General features: G+C 41.0%; 1 protein-coding gene across 4 annotated transcripts in view; it reads left to right on the forward strand.

Annotated features, from left to right (window-relative positions):
* Window positions 1-23,317, forward strand: part of phactr4b (phosphatase and actin regulator 4b) — an 89,694-nt gene that overhangs the window by 40,268 nt on the left and 26,109 nt on the right. For all 4 annotated transcript variants that reach the window (XM_034175147.1, XM_034175145.1, XM_034175144.1 and 1 more), the window contains 4 exons: window positions 8,493-8,663; window positions 8,878-8,958; window positions 16,065-16,586; window positions 21,746-22,087. In XM_034175147.1, the coding sequence (XP_034031038.1) occupies window positions 8,493-8,663; window positions 8,878-8,958; window positions 16,065-16,586; window positions 21,746-22,087 (1,116 nt within the window). The remainder of the gene's footprint in view (window positions 1-8,492; window positions 8,664-8,877; window positions 8,959-16,064; window positions 16,587-21,745; window positions 22,088-23,317) is intronic.

A 23,317-nucleotide genomic window follows, 5' to 3' on the forward strand; every position in this document is an offset into this window, starting at 1 on the left:
TAACCAAAATCTCATTCATGATAGTACCCAACTGTAAAGACTCTAAGTGAGAACCCCAATGCAGACAACCACAACAAAACTGGGTTATTGAACTAGTAGCAGTGACTATGTCACAGTGCCGACTAACAGTTCAACAGTCTTTGGTACAGTACACAGTTCTTTTGGTCGCTTATACTGGTATGAGTCAGGAACATGGATGTTCAGTCCAGTTGGCAACAGTTTTCAGAGTAATCCACAGAGGTGGGAGTAAGTCACCATCAAGTCACTCTCAAGTCATGAATCAGACATAATGACATAATCAGCCATAATGACCACCAAGTGTTTGACAGCTGTCTTGAGACTTGACTTGGGACTTGCAGATTGATGACATGAGAATGACCTGACAGTGACTTACTCCCACCACTGGTAATCTATAAATACGGGTAGAGGCTCAGAGCATGATTAGCAAAGATTGTAGGCAACTAAAACCAGGAACAACAGGAAAAAATCGGTAAACATGTAAGAACATGCGTAGGTCAAAAGAGCATGCAATGAAGGAACCCTCTAACAGCCGTTATAAAGACCAGTAAACAAAAGACATGGAAGTGCAGAGATCTGTGAGCCAAGTATTGAGCCGAATATTCCTTTAACTTTAACTAGTAATGACTTCATGACTTTCTTTGCTAATAAAATTTTAACTATTAGAGAAAAAATTACTCATAACCATCCCAAAGACGTATCGTTATCTTTGGCTGCTTTCAGTGATGCCGGTATTTGGTTAGACTCTTTCTCTCCGATTGTTCTGTCTGAGTTATTTTCATTAGTTACTTCATCCAAACCATCAACATGTCTATTAGACCCCATTCCTACCAGGCTGCTCAAGGAAGCCCTACCATTATTTAATGATTCGATCTTAAATATGATCAATCTATCTTTATTAGTTGGCTATGTACCACAGGCTTTTAAGGTGGCAGTAATTAAACCATTACTTAAAAAGCCATCACTTGACCCAGCTATCTTAGCTAATTATAGGCCAATCTCCAACCTTCCTTTTCTCTCAAAAATTCTTGAAAGGGTAGTTGTAAAACAGCTAACTGATCATCTGCAGAGGAATGGTCTATTTGAAGAGTTTCAGTCAGGTTTTAGAATTCATCATAGTACAGAAACAGCATTAGTGAAGGTTACAAAAATCTTCTTATGGCCTCAGACAGTGGACTCATCTCTGTGCTTGTTCTGTTAGACCTCAGTGCTGCTTTTGATACTGTTGACCATAAAATTTTATTACAGAGATTAGCGCATGCCATAGGTATTAAAGGCACTGCGCTGCGGTGGTTTGAATCATATTTATCTAATAGATTACAATTTGTTCATGTAAATGGGGAATCTTCTTCACAGACTAAGGTTAATTATGGAGTTCCACAAGGTTCTGTGCTAGGACCAATTTTATTCACTTTATACATGCTTCCCTTAGGCAGTATTATTAGACGGCATTGCTTAAATTTTCATTGTTACGCAGATGATACCCAGCTTTATCTATCCATGAAGCCAGAGGACACACACCAATTAGCTAAACTGCAGGATTGTCTTACAGACATAAAGACATGGATGACCTCTAATTTCCTGCTTTTAAACTCAGATAAAACTGAAGTTATTGTACTTGGCCCCACAAATCTTAGAAACATGGTGTCTAACCAGATCCTTACTCTGGATGGCATTACCCTGACCTCCAGTAATACTGTGAGAAATCTTGGAGTCATTTTTGATCAGGATATGTCATTCAATGCGCATATTAAACAAATATGTAGGACTGCTTTTTTGCATTTACGCAGTATCTCTAAAATTAGAAAGGTCTTGTCTCAGAGTGATGCTGAAAAACTAATTCATGCATTTATTTCCTCTAGGCTGGACTATTGTAATTCATTATTATCAGGTTGTCCTAAAAGTTCCCTGAAAAGCCTTCAGTTAATTCAAAATGCTGCAGCTAGAGTACTAACGGGGACTAGAAGGAGAGAGCATATCTCACCCATATTGGCCTCTCTTCATTGGCTTCCTGTTAATTCTAGAATAGAATTTAAAATTCTTCTTCTTACTTATAATGTTTTGAATAATCAGGTCCCATCTTATCTTAGGGACCTCATAGTACCATATCCCCCCAATAGAGCGCTTCGCTCTCAGACTGCAGGCTTACTTGTAGTTCCTAGGGTTTGTAAGAGTAGAATGGGAGGCAGAGCCTTCAGCTTTCAGGCTCCTCTCCTGTGGAACCAGCTCCCAATTCAGATCAGGGAGACAGACACCCTCTCTACTTTTAAGATTAGGCTTAAAACGTTCCTTTTTGCTAAAGCTTATAGTTAGGGCTGAACCATCCCTTAGTTATGCTGCTATAGACTTAGACTGCTGGGGGGTTCCCATGATGCACTGAGTGTTTCTTTCTCTTTTTGCTCTGTATGCACCACTCTGCATTTAATCTTTAGTGATTGATCTCTGCTCCCCTCCACAGCATGTCTTTTTCCTGGTTCTCTCCCTCAGCCCCAACCAGTCCCAGCAGAGGACTGCCCCTCCCTGAGCCTGGTTCTGCTGGAGGTTTCTTCCTGTTAAAAGGGAGTTTTTCCTTCCCACTGTCGCCAAGTGCTTGCTCACAGGGGGTCGTTTTGACCGTTGGGGTTTTTACGTAATTATTGTATGGCCTTGCCTTACAATATAAAGCGCCTTGGTGCAACTGTTTGTTGTGATTTGGCGCTATATAAATAAAATTGATTTGATTTGATTTTGATTTGTGAAACTGGAAGACCAGAAGCAGGAAGTTAGGCTACACAGAGTGGATATCAGAATAAGAGTGTGGGAGAAAGCCCAACACTGAGAGAAAAGCATTAGAGATCATGAAGACTCTACATGATTTTACAAAGAGGAAACACAAAATCTAGCAAAGCAGAGACCAGAATAAAACACCAGAAATGTAACCTGTGACACCTAAACATAACTAACCAAATTCTTTTAAATTGTCTCCAACAAAATAAAGTGATCTGCTGTTTCAAAGGCTGGAACTGGATCCAATTACAATAATACCAATGGGGAATAAGCAGGCTTATTTACATAGTCCCATTCTAACATAAATGCAATTCAGTATGCTTTACAGAAATTACAATGCATTACAACATATTTTATAAAGCTGTCAAAATTAGTGTCATCATAAGTTGAAAAAATTGTGACCTTTTTTGCCAGCAGAAGCCTTTGCATGACATGTAGATGAAGTGTAGAGGTTTATTATGCACAACTGGACTCATGTGTTGTTGGTCTTCTAGATGTTGCACCACTCATCCAAGTGATATCTTCACTCACTCACTCACTCACTCATCTTCAACCGTTTATCCTGGATCAGATCGCTGGGTGATATGATCAGTTTGATTAAAAATGAATAGGATACACATTGAAATGCAAAGGTACAAAACTAAATATGCCTCAATATTGTTAAACCAGTAAGGAAAATATTCATATCATCTTTGACTTTTGCAGTAGCAACTGCCTTACTTTTGTGTCACTTATTAAATATGAAAGCCTGCCAACAATACACTGGGAACTTGCTCATTTAATTAATTTGCAATATTAGAAAAGCAAATATCTTCTACACATACAGTAAACTCCCTTCTGTCTGATCATTTCTTAATAACATTTACATTTACTCTGATGGACTACCCAGCAGTGGGGAATAAGTTTCATTACACTAGAAGTCTTTCAGAAAGCGCTGTAACTAGGTTTAAGGATATGATTCCTTCTTTATGTTCTCTAATGCCATATACCAACACAGTGCAGAGTAGCTACCTAAACTCTGTAAGTGAGATAGAGTATCTCGTCAATAGTTTTACATCCTCATTGAAGACAACTTTGGATGCTGTAGCTCCTCTGAAAAAGAGAGCTTTAAATCAGAAGTGCCTGACTCCGTGGTATAACTCACAAACTCGTAGCTTAAAGCAGATAACCCGTAAGTTGGAGAGGAAATGGCGTCTCACTAATTTAGAAGATCTTCACTTAGCCTGGAAAAAGAGTCTGTTGCTCTATAAAAAAAGCCCTCCGTAAAGCTAGGACATCTTTCTACTCATCACTAATTGAAGAAAATAAGAACAACCCCAGGTTTCTTTTCAGCACTGTAGCCAGGCTGAGAAAGAGTCAGAGCTCTATTGAGCTGAGTATTCCATTAACTTTAACTAGTAATGACTTCATGACTTTCTTTGCTAACAAAATTTTAACTATTAGAGAAAAAATTACTCATAACCATCCCAAAGACGTATCGTTATCTTTGGCTGCTTTCAGTGATGCCGGTATTTGGTTAGACTCTTTCTCTCCGATTGTTCTGTCTGAGTTATTTTCATTAGTTACTTCATCCAAACCATCAACATGTCTATTAGACCCCATTCCTACCAGGCTGCTCAAGGAAGCCCTACCATTATTTAATGCTTCGAGCTTAAATATGATCAATCTATCTTTGTTAGTTGGCTATGTACCACAGGCTTTTAAGGTGGCAGTAATTAAACCATTACTTAAAAAGCCATCACTTGACCCAGCTGTCTTAGCTAATTATAGGCCAATCTCCAACCTTCCTTTTCTCTCAAAAATTCTTGAAAGGGTAGTTGTAAAACAGCTAACTGATCATCTGCAGAGGAATGGTCTATTTGAAGAGTTTCAGTCAGGTTTTAGAATTCATCATAGTACAGAAACAGCATTAGTGAAGGTTACAAATGATCTTCTTATGGCCTCGGACAGTGGACTCATCTCTGTGCTTATTCTGTTAGACCTCAGTGCTGCTTTTGATACTGTTGACCATAAAATTTTATTACAGAGATTAGAGCATGCCATAGGTATTAAAGGCACTGCGCTGCAGTGGTTTGAATCATATTTGTCTAATAGATTACAATTTGTTCATGTAAATGGGGAATCTTCTTCACAGACTAAAGTTAATTATGGAGTTCCACAAGGTTCTGTGCTAGGACCAATTTTATTCACTTTATACATGCTTCCCTTAGGCAGTATTATTAGACGGTATTGCTTAAATTTTCATTGTTACGCAGATGATACCCAGCTTTATCTATCCATGAAGCCAATCAATCAATCAAAAAAATTGATTGATTGATTGACAGTACGTACAAGTTTGCAGGGAAAAAAAAATCACAGTATTGAAGAAGTAATTACAACATTGGCCCTGAACCTCTTTGCTTATCACTGGATTCTGTACCTTCAAGTGGATGAGAGTCCATGACACCCCCTGGATGGGACACCAGTCCAACACAGATTACTTCCCCAGCCAAGGCCAATACCAGTTTATAGCTGGGTGGACTGAGAGAATTGAGATTAAGTGTCTTGAACAAAGAACACAGACAGGTAGCATAATTATCCGTGTCTGGTAACAAATTTTCATGAGTGGGATTCAAACCCACGTCTGTATATTGTCAGGCCAGCTCCTTAGCCACTCAGCTACCTGGTTTACACAGTAACAAAGATTAGAAATTTATAGCAAGTGATTTGTGGTTTGCTTTGTCTTTGGGTTTGCCTTTGGTACTTCCATGATTGTGATACTTTTATTTGTTTGATGTTTCATCAGCGTACTTTGCATTAGAGATGTGTGTTGAAACCTGGTATTACATGGGCCCCGGGGCTATGAGTATTTGAAGTCTCATTTACAAGGAACCTTGCAGTATGTTAAAAGACCAGTTTTATGTTATTTTTTTATTTTCTGTGAAATACACTTGCCATATTTTCTGGAGTACAAGTCACGTTTTTTTTTTTACTAGTTTGGGAGGCCCTGCAACTTATACTCAGGTGCGACTTATATACTGAAAAATCTTGTATTTGTTGTTCATAATAATAATTCTAAAATGGTAAAAATGGTGGACTGCATTTATATAGCGCTTTTCCATCTACACCAGACGCTGAAAGCGCTTTACACATCAGTGCCTCACATTCACCCTGATGTGTTCCTGCGGCCTTGCAAGGCATCCACTACACACCGGGAGCAACTAGAGGATTAAGTACCTTGCCCAAGGACCCTTAGTGATTTTTCATTCAGGCTGGGATTTGAACAGAGGATCCTCTGGTCTCAAGCCGAATGCTTAACCACTAGACCATCACCTCTCCTAATTCTAATAACTATTTATGTAGGACTTTCACAGAAATAAAAGCACAAAACAAAATAAACTCCAATATTAAGAGTGAAATGCCAGTAACAAGAAGTACACTAAAGAAATGTGCGAAAATCCCAAATGAATGGACTGGTAATACAGAAAGATACTCCAATGTGACTTAAATATGGGTTTTTCCTCTTCAAGAGGCCTTTTTTAACAGGTGTGACTTAGGCCCAATCTCAATTCTCTTTTGTACCCCTTCCCCTTTCCCTTGGCCCTACCCCTACCCCTGCCCCTTTCAAACAAGGGGTAAGGGGAAGGGGTATGCCTCTAGCCCTATGAATTGAGACACCACTCCGCCTTAGGGGGAAAAAAAACTGCCCGTCTCAAACTGCCGTCTTCACTGTTTGTCAACATGGCAACCAAAGCGCAACTTGCAGTAGCCTGTTTGCTCTTTTTATTTTCTCACCTTTCTGCATCAATGCAAAGAAACAGGAGTCGCAGATTTCTTCGACGCATCGCAATCATGTCAGAGAGTTTTGTGGTATTAATAATTAATTTAATTAATTGGTAATTTATAATAATAATTAATAGTATTAATAATTAATTAGTGTTAATAATAGTGATAATAATTAATCAATAATAGTAATAACTAATATTGTTAATTGATTAATCATTGATTGGTTAGTAATTAATTAATTAATTAATTAGTAATTAAAAGAAATAAATACTTGAAATATATCAGTCTGTGTAGAATGAATGTACACATTATACAAGTTTCACTTTTTGAATGGAATTACTGAAATAAAACAACTTTTTCATGATATTCTAATTATATGACCAGCACCTGTATGTATGTTATGGGCTGCATCTAGTTCTGTTAACCTTATATTTCTTTTTCAAATTCTCCCATTTTTTGCATCCAGGCCTATTTCTTTTAGAAATTTCGTTGACAAATAATATCAGTCTATTGGGACGACAGGTTATGTGTTACACATATATATGTGTGTGTGTATATATTTTCCAACTTACTCCCATTGGTGAAACTTCTCCTTATTTTCTACCTGAGAGCTTATTAGGAGACGAGTGAGCTCTGTTTGTTTACAAAATACACACGTTACAGACCGTGAAATCCAACAGCCGAAATCGCTATTATCCAAAGATTTATGAGCATACAAATTAACGTTCTTATCTTTTATCATGATTTTCTCCATTGTGAGACATAAAAGTGTCTTATAGTAGCATTTGTGTGTATATGCATTATAACGCCTCAGCGCACGAGCGAAGTTACGATATTCTTCAGAACGACAATATATGCAACATGCATCCAACAGCATACACGTTGCTGTCACATGCAATTGCCTGTAAAGTTTTTTGACAAGTTCTAACTTTCTAAACAGCGTAATTTGTAATGAAAGCTGCTTACATTTTTGCGGCTCTTTCGGCGCCATGTTTGTTTCTTTGGAGACAGCTCCTCCTACCCCTCCAAATGGAGTGTGCATCCAGATTCACTCTGTTCAAAGGGGTTTGTAACCCTCTGCCTACCCCTCTGCCTAGCTCCAAAAAGAGAATTGAGACACCCCTCTGTTTCTCATGCCCGCTCAAAACAGAGGGGAAGGGGTAAGGGGAAGGGCTGAGGGGTAGAATTGAGATTCAGCCTTATACTCCGGAAAATACGGTATGTTCTATAAACCTACTGCTGTTTTACTTCTACTCTTTGCAACCAGTCATCATGTGGTTTGCAGGAAGCTTGTGTCTGATTAGTGTCTCCCCAGTCCACTAAACTCCACCATCTGCAGTTCAGAAGCTTAATGATGCTCCTTTCCTTGGTGTACCATGATGGGAAAAGTTCCTGAAATAGTTGCTGCTGTTTAAAAGCATTTATGACTGTGATGGCAGTCTGTCCTTAAAGACTGATAAGGTACTAGTCTCCATCCAGCCAAAGAATGTGACCACTTGACAGCGAGAATGAGTGAGGCCTCTCCTCTTGTGTGTAATCTGTGGAGGAGTCTTTGAGCGTCAGCCTGCCAAAATGGATTTATTCCCCGAGAACCAACAGCTCAACATAATAACAGTCAGAATGAACAGGATGCTTATTTCACAGGCAACAGATGAGCTCATTCATAATTAAAAGTTGTCCCCTTTGGATGCTTATGGCTGAGGGGTTAAGGGGTTAAATGTCACAGAAATGTGGTTTTCAAGGTCCTCAGGTTTGAATCCCGGCCTAGATCACCTTTGCTGCATGTCTCTCCCTGTCTTTGGTTTCCTGTTGCTCTTTCGCTGTCTCTCTATAATAAAAACTGAAAAATGTCCAAAAATCTAATTTAAAAAAAGCTGTTCCCTTACAAAATTGTTGTTGCTTCAGTATAACTGAGTATATATCAACTGAGGTTTCTGTTTTAGATGATGAAGTTCAGGAGCACCGCAGCACAACGGGGGGAGAGGCGGGTAGCACGGCGGATAGCACGCCTCCCACAAAGCGCAAGGGCAAGTTTTCTACACTTGGCAAGATCTTCAAACCATGGAAGTGGCGGAAGAAGAAAAGCAGTGAGAAGTTCAAGGAAACTTCGGAAGGTTTGTGTTGTGATCTCATTGTGTTTGTCGTGTGAGTGACCCCCCCCACTGGTCGTATCAGTTACATTAAGCTCACAAATCCTCACTGCATGATTTTCTGTCTCAGTACTAAGAGGTGTTCACACAGTCTCTTAAATATAATATGCAGTTTTTGTTTTTCACAAGCTTTTTGGCTGACATGCTGTCTTAAATCAATTCTGCATGTTGATGGCAGTTCTGGAGAGAAAGATGTCAATGAGGCGCACGAGGCAGGAGCTTATAGAACAAGGAGTGCTGAAGGAGGTCCCAGATAACGGTAAGAAAGCTTCTGCCATTCATCTGATCTCTGTGTGCAACCGTCTGTGTGTAGTGGCGACTAGAATAATGAAAACCTATACTTAAGTAAAACTACAGTTAACCAAGTTGTTCTGAGCTCCCATGGGGTTATGGGATAGGGTCAGAGGTGAACTAACAAAAAAAAACATGTTACAATGTGTCGTCTGGTAGTTCATTCAATGATTTCTGCTGTTGGAAATGCAATAGACTTGATCAATATTTGTGTGATCAAGGTTTCCCAACAGTGGGAAGGAAAAATTAGTTAGTACACTTGCGTATGGCACTTAGCAGGTCAACATCCCAGTCAGGTTAACAGCCAAACAACGAAGTTCATTTATGAGAGCAGACTGGACAGATCATATGTTTCTGGTGAGTGACCGCTTTTATCAGCTGCTAAAAAACAAATTTGGTGCACGCTTTTTATTTTTACTTTTTTAATGAAAAGACTGGGTTGAAGTGCTTCGATCTGCTCCACATTTCACTGTAAAAAAAAAAATAAAAAAATTTTTTTTCATCATTTCATACTGCATTTCGAGATGTGGGTGTTATGTGTCGGACGCAGCTCGGAGAACCGACCAGCGTTTGAAGGACCCAGTATGAAATAAGCAGAGCACGGTACAAAGGCTAACTGAATTTAATACATAACAGTGATACAAAAATGACAAAAAGTGCGGTCTGGCGTGGTGCGCTCCCAGCAGCGCTAACGGTCCGGAGCCAGAAGCTGTTTGGACCCAAGGACCCCACCGACACCCCCCAGGTGGCCGCAACAAACCGAGTCTGTGAAAGAAGGAACCATTATGTGAGTCCACACTCTACACACAGAGAGAACACTTAAAGGTGTACAAACAGCAAACACTTCCTGGCTTGATTACTAATCAGCTTCCCAACCTGCAGGCATGGAACATCCAGTTCACAAAACTCCACTGCAGTGGAAGCCGATACATGACTAACATACAGCTCAATATAAAAAGGTGTGAGGGACACCACATTTACTGACTGTATAAATGTTAGTCACAAAATCTAACGTACCTCAGGAAGTGTGCTAACGAGCGTGAGACCTCACCCCCTCCTCTTTCACAGACCGTGCATCAAACCCTGGACGTTCTCTGCATCCACTGATGATGAGATGGCTCCCGAGACAACGATCTCACCCGTCTGGTCACAAGGTCGAGTCTCTGGCAAATACACACTGTATACTCCAGTCTTAAATGCCACCATGTTCCAATCCATATAGATGCACCTCAGCTGTGAGTCCTGACGAGCCGCAGGTGATCAGGGTGAGGTCCTGATAACCTCAGCAAGCCACTCAGTCCCAAATGCAAGCCACCTGGAAGGAAAAACAAAAGACAGAAACAAAAAGGCAGCCAGGCCCCCCAGCCATACAACAGTGGGTTGCAGAATTTCAAACACTGTCTATTTTTTCCCAGGGTGTGTTCAGAAGAAAGAGTATAGCAAAGGTCACAAATATATTTATTCTATTTCCACATCAATACAAGAAGGAATGTGAATTCGGCTGCTCCCTTGTTTTCACTTGGGGTCACCACAGGATGTTGATTTGGCACAAGTTTTATGCCGGATGCCCTTCCTGATGCAACTCCACTTTACATCACTGCAAAAACTGATATCCAAGAAATTAAAAACAAAAACAAAAGAAAAACACAAACCACAAACAGACAAACAAACACAGACACACCTACGGACAATTTAAAGATTCCAGTCCACCTAACCCGCATGTCTTTGGAAGTGGGAGGAAACCGGAGCACCCGGAGGAAACCCACGCAGACACGGGGAGAACATGCAAACTCCCCACAGAAAGACCACGGGAATTGAACCCACGACCTTCTCACTAAGCCACCGTGCTACCCAAGTATATCTCACTTTTTCTTAATATATTTTTCCAGCTAATATCAAGCTGTATTTAACCAGTAACAAGGAAAGGCAATGGATTTTAAATCATCCAAGCAAAGGAACAAGATTATTTTCCTTATTTCAAGATGGAGGCTAATCTTAAAATAAAAAGTCTGTCTAGTTTTAAGGCAAATTTTGATTATTTAGTGTCTAGACATTTTGCTATTTTTGAGAATTCTACCCAAGTAAATTTTTCTTTACCCATTGGCAGATTTTATTTGCTTAATACAAGACAATTTGGCTGGATTTTGGATTATTTGTGTTATTTTGAGAGGGACAGATTTGCAGTGATGGAAAAACGGGACGTGGTTTGAACCGGGAACCTTCCACACTGAAACTCAGTGCACTAACCTCTTGGCCACCACCCCTTAATTCAATAAGGAATGTGAAACAGCAAAATAAAAAAACAAACAAAACAAAAAAATACTCAAATAAATTAACCAAAACATAAATAATATCCCGTCACTCTCAGGAAACAGCACCAGTGTGTTGAGACACTGTTTCAGAACAACGATCAACACTATTAACACATTTTGGTCACAATGCTAATCTTTCATCTGGGACAGCTGAAAATTGCACAGTGTCCACCAGGTTTAGCATAGCACAGATTGACGTAATTTACCACAAACTGGCACAAAGACTACAAAGAAAAAAAATGTGAATAATGTGCACTCAGCTGAATAAATCAATAAATCAAATCTGTGTGTGTTTGTATTCAGTAACACTTCACCTGGAAGTGCGGCTTAAAATATGAATCAAGTAAAAGTGAAATTCCTCTTTGAGAAACATACTCAATTAAACGTTTAAAGAAAGGTACAGAATTAATAAATTACTCAAAGTACAAAGTGCACTTTTCAGATGTGGGTTTTCTCGTGATTTGAAAGATTCTCGCTGTTGTTGTAAAATAGTAAACCTGCTGCCTGTGTAAGTGTAGGCTCATGTACGGTGACTGACTCTGGTTTGGACTGCTCCAGCAAGGTGAAACATTTCTGTGCACCTCATCGTTATACAAGTGCACACTGGTTGGACTGGACAGAATGATGAGCTGCACTAATGCACTTTGTACTTGTGTCAACATAATTAAAAAGGGAATGTTCTCTGTGTTATTGGCCGAACCTTGTTGCACTGCTGATGTGCTGACAGCCATTAAAAACTACAGAAATCATCACACATGACAGCTGCTCTCAGTTTGTGCATGCGCATTTCCTTTTTAATTGCAGTTTGGGTTCAGTGGAACTATTTATTGTTGAGTTGGAGATGCCGTGTCACACCGTGTGCACCATTTCGGCATCACATATAGAGTTCAAATAGGGAATTACCCTGTTGTGTCTGATGATTTGCGGACGTTCATGCTGGTTATACGGTCGCAAATAGAGCTTTACCCACCAGAGCCGTAAAACGGCTATTTGTGACCGTATAATAGCATGAATGCCTGCAAATCATCAGACACAACAGGGTTATTCTCATTCTAATTCAATTCCATTCTTTGTGCAGTTTATTTTTCTATAGGTGATTCGGTCTTCGAGGGTTACCGTCGAGTCAAGGCAGTGTTGCTCCAACAACAGTCAGGGCGCGGAGTAATCCATCAAACGTGAAAATCCATCAAATGTGAAACGGTAATTCTGTATCAGAATCCACGTCAATACTTTCGGATGGTAGCTTAAATTCACCCATTTCGGCGGCATCGATACGCGACTTTCTCTCACTGTCAGCTAACAGTGCTAACAGCTAACAGCACGCGTAGCTGGTGTTCTAATTGTGCGTCTCGTCGCATAAATCAGCAGTTACTCGTCCCGACTATATTGTGCATGCGTGCACATGCGCAGTTGTGCGGAGGACAGGAATGACATTCAACAGGAATGACATCTTGTCAGAACACCGGTCAGGGTGCGGAGTAATACATCTGAATGTGAAATGGTCAAATATTTTGCCACCATTACCTCGATGTTATACGGTCTGAAATCTCACACGCTTAACCAATCAGATTTGTGGGAAAATGTAATTGGGTTAGAATTTAAAAATAGAACTGGGGACAGTTTTAAAAAGGTCTGTGAAAAGTACTCATTCCTCTCACAAATTACTGTAATAGTACTTATGTGCTGTAATGCATTTCCTCCCAACCCAGTCTCTATGTATTTGTAGTGGCCCCACACACACGCACACACACACCGATGTGCACACGAGCAGTCGACTTCAATCAACATTGTTCACCGGGTGTTTCAGACATGTAAAAAAAAAACAAATTCACTTTATCTTGCTGTTTCACCTCTTAAAATAATGTCAGTAAAGATGGCTTGCCACTCTCTAGAGTAAGAGAAAAGTGGAGCGAATTGTGCCCTGCAGCAAAATGGCTCTGAGAGGGGTGTGTGTGTGTGTGTGTGTGTGTGTGTGTGTGTGTGTGTGTGTGTGTGTGTGTGTGTGTGTGTGTGTGTGTGTGTGTGTGTGTGTGTGTGTGTGTGTGTGTGTGTGTGTGTGTGTGTGTGTGTGTGTGTGTGTGTGTGTGTGTGTGTGCATTCTGCTGCAAAAGCCTGTTTATTAAACGTACAGCTGCTCCTCCATCATGATAACAAACCACCACTCTCTACACTGCACCTGCCTTTAGAGCATTTTAACACTGAAATTTGAGCTAATTTCCTTAACAGGGAAGAATAAATGATTTTGCATCCATGTTTATGCCAATTACTTGTCATAAACATCCTGCTACTGCAAGATACACAAATAAATAATACTCTGTTTATGTATGGGCATCTACACAACCTATTCCCCATGATGTGAGAAAATAAACTTATTACTGCATCTGTATCTTTCCTCACAGCAAGAAAGTCATCGGTTTGATTGCTGCCTGAGGCTTTTCTGTGTGGAGTTTGAATGTTCTTCTCGTGTTTGCGTGGGTTCCCTCCTGGTGCTCCGGCTTCCTCCCACATCCAAAGACAGGCAGGTTAGGTGGATTGGAAACTTTAAATTGTCCATAGGTGTGCGTGCATGTGTTTGTTTGTCTATATGTGGCCCTGCCATAGACTGGCATCCTGTCCAGGGTGGACCCCACCTCACACCCCATGACTGCTGGGATAGGCTCCAGCCCCCCCGTGACCCTTAATTGGAGTAAGCAGGGATAGAAAATGGATGGATGGACTGTATCTGTAATCTTGCTTGGTGACAAATGAGGGTGACAACTTCTTAGATTAGATAAGAGATTAGGTAGAATTTTATTAATCCCATGGGAAATTGAGGTTCCAGCAGCATTGTATAGCAACACACAGGCTAAGAAGCACACAGATTATCAAAAGTGAAAGTAGAAAACAATTTGCAAATATAAATATATATATACACATTGGTTGAATGCATTGATTTGTTTTGATTCTTTAAAAATGTACACTCGAATACAAGGGTGACACGAAAAGTGAGCAGACACATGTTTGTACTGTGGCCCCAAGTGATTGCAGACAAATACAGTCACATAGAAAGGTGCAAAACATCCATCCATTTTCTAAACCAGTTTACCCAAGTTAAGGAGGGGGGATGGTGACTCGACCTTATTCCGGTGGTCATTGGGCAAGAGACCACCAGTCTATGGCAGAGCTGACACATTCAGACAAACACGTTCACACTCCCACTCACTTTGGCAGTGAATTTAAAGTCATCATCTCTCCTAAACTGCGTGTTATTTGGAAATGGGAGGAAACTGGAGCACCTGGAGTGAACCCACACAAACATGGGGAGAACATGCAAACTCCACTCAAAAAGGGCCAGGTGGGAAGCGAAGCTGGGACCTTCTTGCTGTCAGGAAGCAGTGGTAACCACTAAACCACTGTGATGCTCCCAAGTACATGAATATGAAACATATTTGCAAGAGTATAAACATTTTATGAAGTTGCTAATAATATCAAAGTTGTTACCTTCTGTTTGGGACAACATCATGTTGAAGAAATAGTTTTTTTTTTTTCACTCTTGATTTAAACATTGATTTGTTATCATATATGTATTTGATTTGGGAAGTCATTCAAAACCTTAACAGCTGACTGTAAGAAAGAAAGTTGTTTCTCTAAAGGACTCAACTGTATGGATGATTAAGGGCAGGAGTGTCCTTGTGCTTGTGTTTTTCTTTTGACTAGTAAAAGTTACACAGAGTGCTGAGACCATATATTTTGGGTGGTTCCATGAATTACATTACAAACATGACTGTCTTTGAACTGCTGAATTGGCAACATCAGATGATATTTTATTGATCAACATGGATCATTTGCTGAATATGAAGAAGAAAGTGTATGATTTTGTTCTACATGATATGGAATTTACAACCGGATTAACAAAATTAGCTGGAATAATGAAAGTGACACTGAATTAATGCAACGTAAGTAATTTTGTATCGTAAGCTAATTTTGAGGTCTATCTGCTGGTTGAGTAGATCTATGAAGTAGTGCCTCCTTTTCTACAGTTATTCAGATTAATTTAATTATACTGTGCCAAATGATAACTTACCTTACCCCTCAACGAGCAAGCAAATTTGTAAAAGTAAGTCCCTTCGGCTGCTCCCTTGTTTGCACTCGGGGTCGCCACAGCAAATCCAAGGTGGATCTGCATGTTGAATTGGCACAGATTTTACGCTGGATGCCCTTCCTTACATGGAGAAATGTGGCAGGGGTGGGATTTGAACACAGAACCTTCTGCACTGAAACCAAGCGCATTAACCACTTGGCCACCACCCCTGCTGAGCAAGCAAATTTGTGACAGTGGTAAAGAAAATTTGCACATTTTCCATTGCTAATTCAGGTGTCTCTTAGGAGTTGATTGGCTGTGCACCTGAATGTACCAGGGGCCCTTGAGGACCGGATTGAGAACCTCTGCCATAACAGTCTGTCTGCTGTGGCCATTGTAACAAGACAAATAAGCCGCAGTACATATTTGATCGAACATGCAATTAAAAAAACTTGCCACTAAACAACTACCAGTGTGTATATACAAGTATTATTTGTAATGGTGGGATAAGTGAATATACCACTAAGTGCAGATCAGGCACTCAGTGAGACAGGCTGTGTTAGTGAGTCCATGTCCGTTGTGATGCCTTTGCTCAATGACAGTGAAATATTATGCCTGCCTCATTATCTCATTATCATAATAGTTGGCCTGATTTTATGTGGGACAGTTTTGTTTTCAAAAAACCTATATTCAATTCTTCAGCTTTGACAGATGTGGACAAGGATACACAACACCTGAAGCAGCCCTACGTGAAGAACGGCCACACACTCCCTGTGAGCACTGGGGGTGGAGGAGGAGAAAGCAGTGGGAGGAGCCCCAGCAATCATGGAAAACTCACCTCAGAGTTGGACTTTAGGAAAAACCCAACTTGGCTCCCTCAACTAGATGAGCATAGGGGACATTCTCCCTTAGATGGAGACAGACGGGGAGCCCAAATCTCCAGGGGCTCTGGACTACATGAAGATGTGCGAAGAGGGGGAGGAGTTACAGCACACTCATATGGAGAGGGAGAGTGGAAGCCTAACATGGCGTGGCAGGGTCAAATCCATGGCCAGATGGAGGACAACAGACGTGGAGGTAGGCTTCACCCTGAGGATGGGCATAAGCGGCCCGGCCTACAAAAGGCACCATCAGAAGATGGCAGGAGGAGTCGGCCTGGAGAATCAGATTGGAAGCCCACGCTCCCTCGACATGCATCTGCTGAAGATGGACGGGCCCGCAGAGGTGAGTCATTTCAAGTGTACCTATTTTTAATTTCGCCTCCTGCAAGAGTGGCAGAAAGGCCATTGAAGGGCCAATGCCAATGGTTTCTCTGCATCCCCGTGGATAATTCAGAAACTATTCCTTTCGTCGAATTGGGACTTGTATGCATTGTTGAGTGTTAGCATGGTTCAGTTCGAACAGTCAGATCTTTAACAAGCTCCAGATTAAAGTATTGCATTGAGAGTGTTGCTGATGTGAATGCTCATACTATTTCATGCCACTATGAGGCACTGTTGCAAAGCTGGTACCACATTGAGAGACTTAGGGCAAAGATATCCACTGTGTTCTCTTTGCTCCATCTACTGTTAGGATGACACCACCTCACAAACCAGGCATGAAACAGTCCAAGTCGAAAGATTTGGATGTGATAGGCAGAAATGTGCACGGCCCTAAATGTTGTAAGTGTTGTGATGTTCCAAACAGGTCAAGAGCCCAGCATCGCTCTGAAAGAGTGGGAAACCGAAATATCTCATTGCTCTTGTTTTCTCTTTAGTTTCCCATACCACTATTGAAAGTGTAGCTTTTACTGCTTCATACTTGATGCAGTTAGTAGTAGTCAAGTGTTCAATGTCCCGTTCTTATGTGCTGTGCTGCCCTCCTTCTGGCGATCTCTTTCCTGCTTATGTGCTGTTCTCCAGATATAGACAAGCTCTCGTCTGCTCCCACGGGTGCTGCTCTAGCTACACTTCTTATTCAGGAACATGAGGGAATAGCTCTTCCTTTCTTCTCCTCTCCTAATTAGCATGACACAATCACAATACCCATTATTACCCTTTAATGCTAACACTGACAGTTCGGTGGTAATTGAAGAGCCACAGTTAACTGAGTACTAGTGGCGTGGTGTTGGTGCTTTTCGATGACAGACATCCACCAATCATGTTTGGCATTGTCTTGTGCCTGTATGTACAGTAGTGTTCAGAATAATGGTAGTGCTATGTGACTAAAAAGATTAATCCAGGGTTTGAGTATATTTCTTATTGTTACATGGGAAACAAGGTACCAGTAGATTCAGTAGATTCTCACAAATCCAACAAGACCAAGCATTCATGTTATGCACACTCTTAAGGCTATGAAATTGGGCTATTAGTAAAAAAAAAGTAGAAAAGAGAGTGTTCACAATAATAGTAGCATCTGCTGTTGACGCTACAAACTCAAAACTATGTTCAAACTGCTTTTTTAGCAATCCTGTGAAGCACTAAACTAGTATTTAGTTGTATAACCACAGTTTTTCATGACTTCTTCACATCTGTGAGGCATTAATTTTGTTGGTTTGGAACCAAGATTTTGCTTGTTTACTAGTGTGCTTGGGGTCATTGTCTTGTTGAAACACCCATTCCAAGGGCATGTCCTCTTCAGCATAAGGCAACATGACCTCTTCAAGTATTTTGAAATATCCAAACTGATCCATGATACCTGGTATGCGATATATAGGCCCAAGACCATAGTAGGAGAAACATGCCCATATCATGATGCTTGCACCACCATGCTTCACTGTGAACTGTGGCTTGAATTCAGAGTTTGGAGGTCATCTCACAAACTGTCTGTGGCCCTTGGACCCAAAAAGAACAATTTTACTCTCATCAGTCCACAAAATATTCCTCCATTTCTCTTTAGGCCAGTTGATGTGTTCTTTGGCAAATTGTAACCTCTTCTGCACGTCTTTTATTTAACAGAGTGACTTTGCAGGGGATTCTTGCAAATAAATTAGCTTCACACAGGCGTCTTCTAACTGTCACAGAACTTACAGGTAACTCCAGACTGTCTTTGATCATCCTGGAGCTGATCAATGGGTGAGCCTTTGCCATTCTGGTTATTCTTCTATCCATTTTGATGGTTGTTTTCCATTTTCTTCCATGCGTCTGGTTTTTTTTGTCCATTTTAAAGCATTGGAGATCATTGTAGATGAACAGCCTATAATTTTTTGCACCTGCGTATAAGGTCTCCCCTCTCCAATCATCTTTTTAATCAAACTACGCTGTTCTTCTGAACAATGTCTTGAACGTCCCATTTTCCTCAGGCTTTCAAAGAGAAAAGCATGTTCAACAGGTGCTGGCTTCATCCTTAAATACTGGACACCTGATCCACACCTGTTTGTTCCACAAAATTGATTAACTCACTGACTGAATGCCACACTACTATTATTGTGAACACCCCCTTTTCTACTTTTTTTTTTACTAATAGCCCAATTTCATAGCCTTAAGAGTGTGCATATCATGAATGCTTGGTCTTGTTGGATTTGTGAGAATCTACTGAATCTACTGGTACCTTGTTTCCCATGTAACAATAAGAAATATACTCAAAACCTGGATTAATCATTTTAGTCACATAACACTACTATTATTCTGAACACTACTGTAGTAGTACACCATTGAAGTGTGGCAAAAGCTACATTTTCTCATTGTTCAAGGTGATGTACAGCAGAATTTAAAAGGGCATAAATTGATGTTATTTAATAAATAGTAAATGGGCTGCACTTTTATAACGCTTTTCCATCCGATGCAAATAATCACAGCACCTAATGATGGCTCATATTCTCTCTCTCGCACGCACACACACACACACACACACACCATGCAAAATGATGAACTGCACATTGGGAGGACCTTGGGGATTAATGACCAAACCCGAGGGGCCTCAGTGATTTTCCTGTCTGACGGGGAATCGAACTGAAGAGCTTCTAGTCACAAACTCAACTCTCTAACCTATAGACCTCCACCTCCCCCCAAACAAAAAGCAAACTGCATCTTTATCACGCCAACATATGTATTGACAGATTTGTCGGTGAACAGATGTTTTCTGTTCTATTCTTCCCTTGTCTTTCTCTCATAATTTATTCTCTGGTCTTCTCTGATATTGTTTTTATCTTGATGTTTTGTTTCTCTCTTTGTTATCCCCTCCTGTTTTCTCTATACCTCCTCCTTTCCTCTGGATTATCTTTTTGCCGTTCAGCGCTGAGGAATTGTGTGGGAACCTGAGGACCGTTGGGATCACTTATGGATGTAGCGTGATGGCCGGGGAGACGTGGGCCTTTGTGATAATTGCTACCACTTCTGCTGTTGATCTTCGCAGCTGATCCCTAGATAATACAATTGTCATACAAGTGGTACTGCAGAGAGTCAGCTGAGTAATGAAGCAGCAGGAGAATGAGCTTTGCTCACTGTCTCAACAGAAACAATATTAATGTATATAATATTAATATTAATGAGGTGTCACGAAATTCAGCTCATTCAAAAAGACCTGAGAGAGCTAAGCAACACGGTACCCACAATTCAAAGTATCACACATGAAGAGAAATTGTTTGAACGGCTATAAGCGGTCAAGTTCACCAAAAAACAAACAAAAAAAAAATTTAATTAATTTCCATAAAATTAACCATTTCCCTATACATATATAATGATGGACATTTGACCTTGACTTCTGACCTTGATTGCCAACCAGTCTGATGCAAAATCAAAGTATTTCTCCTCATCCGTAGGCCCAGTGTAGCTGCTAAATTTGGTTAAAGTCAGATTTGGTATATCCTGTATATAATATAAATGCGTAGTGACCAGGACGCTCACAACAGCATCGCTAATAACAAAAGGATAAAGTACAGTGTAGAGGAATTTGTTGACAATTTCACCATAAGGCTGCAACATATGATATGAGAAAAGTAAAAAGATCTGAATATTCCCATGCATTTTGCTCGTGCACTGTGTACAGTGGCCAAAATATTAGAAGCGCTTGTAAAATACCCCAGTACCTTTCAATGAAGGGGACACTATGGTGGTCACATGGATAATGCACTTGCTTTTAAAGCAGAAGGTTCACAGTTCAAGACCAACCATTCCTATTCTCCATGTAGTGTCAGAAAGTGCATCTGGTGTAAAACCTGTGCCAAAATAACATTCAGATCCAAATTTCATCTGCTGTGGTGACCTCAAATGAAAAAGAGAGTGTTGTGAAAGTGTAGTGACACGGACCCACAACAGGGGGCGTAAATGAACGGACAGTGAAAGAGTCAAATATGAACACTTTACTGTTGTGAAAAGCACAACCAAACACAGCAGATTACAGAATGTGTACAATAACCAATTAACAAGGGTGACGTGTGGGCAGGCTCGAGGATAGAGGACGTCTGTCCTGAGAAGAACCGGAACCACACGATTTCCTCCGCCATCGAACCTGGAGAATACTGGAGCCGCCAAATCCCGAACACCCCAGGTGCCCACCGTCTCCGCGTGTCGGATCCGGTACTGCTGGCGAGGAGCAGAGACAATCAGATGTGGGTGTGTGAACACCCAGTACAAACAATGGTGGGAATTCCACCTCCACCTCTCATACAGAAAAGCTGGCACGTGCAGTAGTATGTGTACTTATCAAAAGTTTGGAGTGAAGATGTCAGTCCAAACCCAGCCTCCAGCTGCAAGCACTCACAAAACCGACTGCAAAAATATCACAAGTAAACACTGTCTGTGGTAGACAAAATAATGGCTGAGAACAAAGTACCTCCTAAGGTAGACGATATCTCGGCAACAAGGTGGAGATGACGTCCGGTCTTTATGGAGTGGGATGATGAAGTGTAGATGGGTGACAGCTGTCAAGAGATAATGAGTGACAGCTGTCACCCCCGGCTGTGTCCATGGCGGCAACGCCCTCTCGTGCCTGAAGCCCGCACTTCAGGCAGGGCGCCCTCTGGTGGTAGGCCAGCAGTACCTCCTCTTCTGGCGGCCCACACAACAGAGAGAACTTACTTATCTCTCCATAAAGTGCATTTGTTCTTTTTAGTGGATCATAAAGTTGAGTCAGTTAAAAACGTCTGAAAAAATGACCTTTTAAATAAGGTAGTATTTAGTTGTCTGATAGCTTTTTCAGGCTGAATCAACAACTGGTGGTTGAGGAAGCACATCGCTTTACTAAACTCTTCTTCATACAGTCGGAGTTCATCATGTGTGTTTTTGATCATTCACTTAATTTAATTTACAAGTACTACTATTATTACTCCTACTACATATTACTGTTTTTATGGACACCTTTCCCATCTTCTCAGCCTCAGTTAAAAGGAACATTGAAGTCAATAAGTGCATTGCATGTAATGAATTCCTGTTTTGTCATGTATCCCCGTGGTGCTGTTTTTGCAGAGTCAGACAGTCATTTTGTACCAGAGCTGGAAGCCCAGCGGGACACCCTGCGTGAACCTCTACCTCCCAAACAGACAGTCATGCCTCCAAAATGGCTGATGAGCTCAAACCCTGAAGCAGGCGCCGAGGGTTCACCTCGCACCCCATCTAACCACCCCAGCACTCAGTACTCATCTCCTTCCGCCCCCTCAACAGCAGCGGCCAAACCTGTTAGGTCGGTCTCCTCTGCAGGTGCCATCCCGCTGCAGTCTCCAGCTGCTCCAAACTCCACCCCTCAGACCACCAAACAGCCGCCATTGCCCCCACCAAAGCCGGTGAACAGGAGCAACGCTGCCTTGCTGGGTAAGTTATGCAGAGTAGTTGTTGAATGTGTAAACTGGGGATGGAGGGTTTTAACTAGAAGATACCTACCATTGTTTTGCAGATGCATGATAAAAACTCAGATTTCCACTTTCCAGCAGTAGTTTTCCTGTTGCCATATGCAGTACAGTATGTATATTTACATATAACTGACTACAAATTTAACTCTTGTATTCCTTACAGTGTTAGAAGAGAATGGGTGTAGTTGAGAACACTTTCTCTCTCACACATACAGCACATTCACTCTGGTAATGATGTTATCTGAACAGCTTGAGCATCATTTCTTGAACTAATTATTTATCATGCCCAGACTGTTTTAGCAGCCCTTTCCCTCTCAGCATTTCTGAACATAACAGGAATTCTGATGATGTGGGCTGCTGCTTGCCCAGATTGACTGTAGTCGTTGTTTACTGTGGGGTTATACACCCTTCGACGGACAAGGCTGCCTACTTTATCCAAGTAGGTTGAATCAGGTCAAAGCTTTTCTGGATGAAGAGCGTAGCATCTTCAGTCGAGTTGACGTAACTCAGCCTACTTAGATACCATGACCTGGATGACTGGGAATCTCTCCAGCCGACTTTTAATTCATTCATCATAGTAGCTCTTGTGATTTCTGTAACTCAAAGTTTGGATGCACATTGTTGTTATTTACATACACATCATGTATATACAGTGAGGAAAATAAGTATTTGAACACCCTGCGATTTTGCAAGTTCTCCCACTTAGAAATCATGGAGGGGTCTGAAATTTTCATCTTAGGTGCATGTCCACTGTGAGAGACATAATCTAAAAAAAATCAGGAAATCACAATGTATGATTTTTTAAAATAATTTATTTGTATGTTACCGCTGCAAATAAGTATTTGAACACCTGTGAAAATCAATGTTAATATTTGGTACAGTAGCCTTTGTTTACAATTACAGAGGTCAAACATTTCCTGTAGTTTTTCACCAGGTTTTCACACACTGCAGCAGGCATTTTGGTCCACTCCTCCATACAGATCTCCAAATCTTTCAGGTTTGGAGTTTCAGCTCCCTTCAAAGATTTTCTATTGAGTTCAGGTCTGGAGACTGGCCAGGCCACTCCAGGACTTTGAAATGCTTCTTATGGAGCCCCTCCTTAGTTGCCCTGGCTGTGTGTTTGGGGTCATTGTCATGCTGAAAGACCCAACCATGACCCATCTTCAATGCTCTTACTGAGGGAAGCAGGTTG

This window comes from Thalassophryne amazonica, chromosome 7 (genome assembly GCF_902500255.1).
Source record: "Thalassophryne amazonica chromosome 7, fThaAma1.1, whole genome shotgun sequence".
NCBI lineage: Eukaryota > Metazoa > Chordata > Actinopteri > Batrachoidiformes > Batrachoididae > Thalassophryne > Thalassophryne amazonica.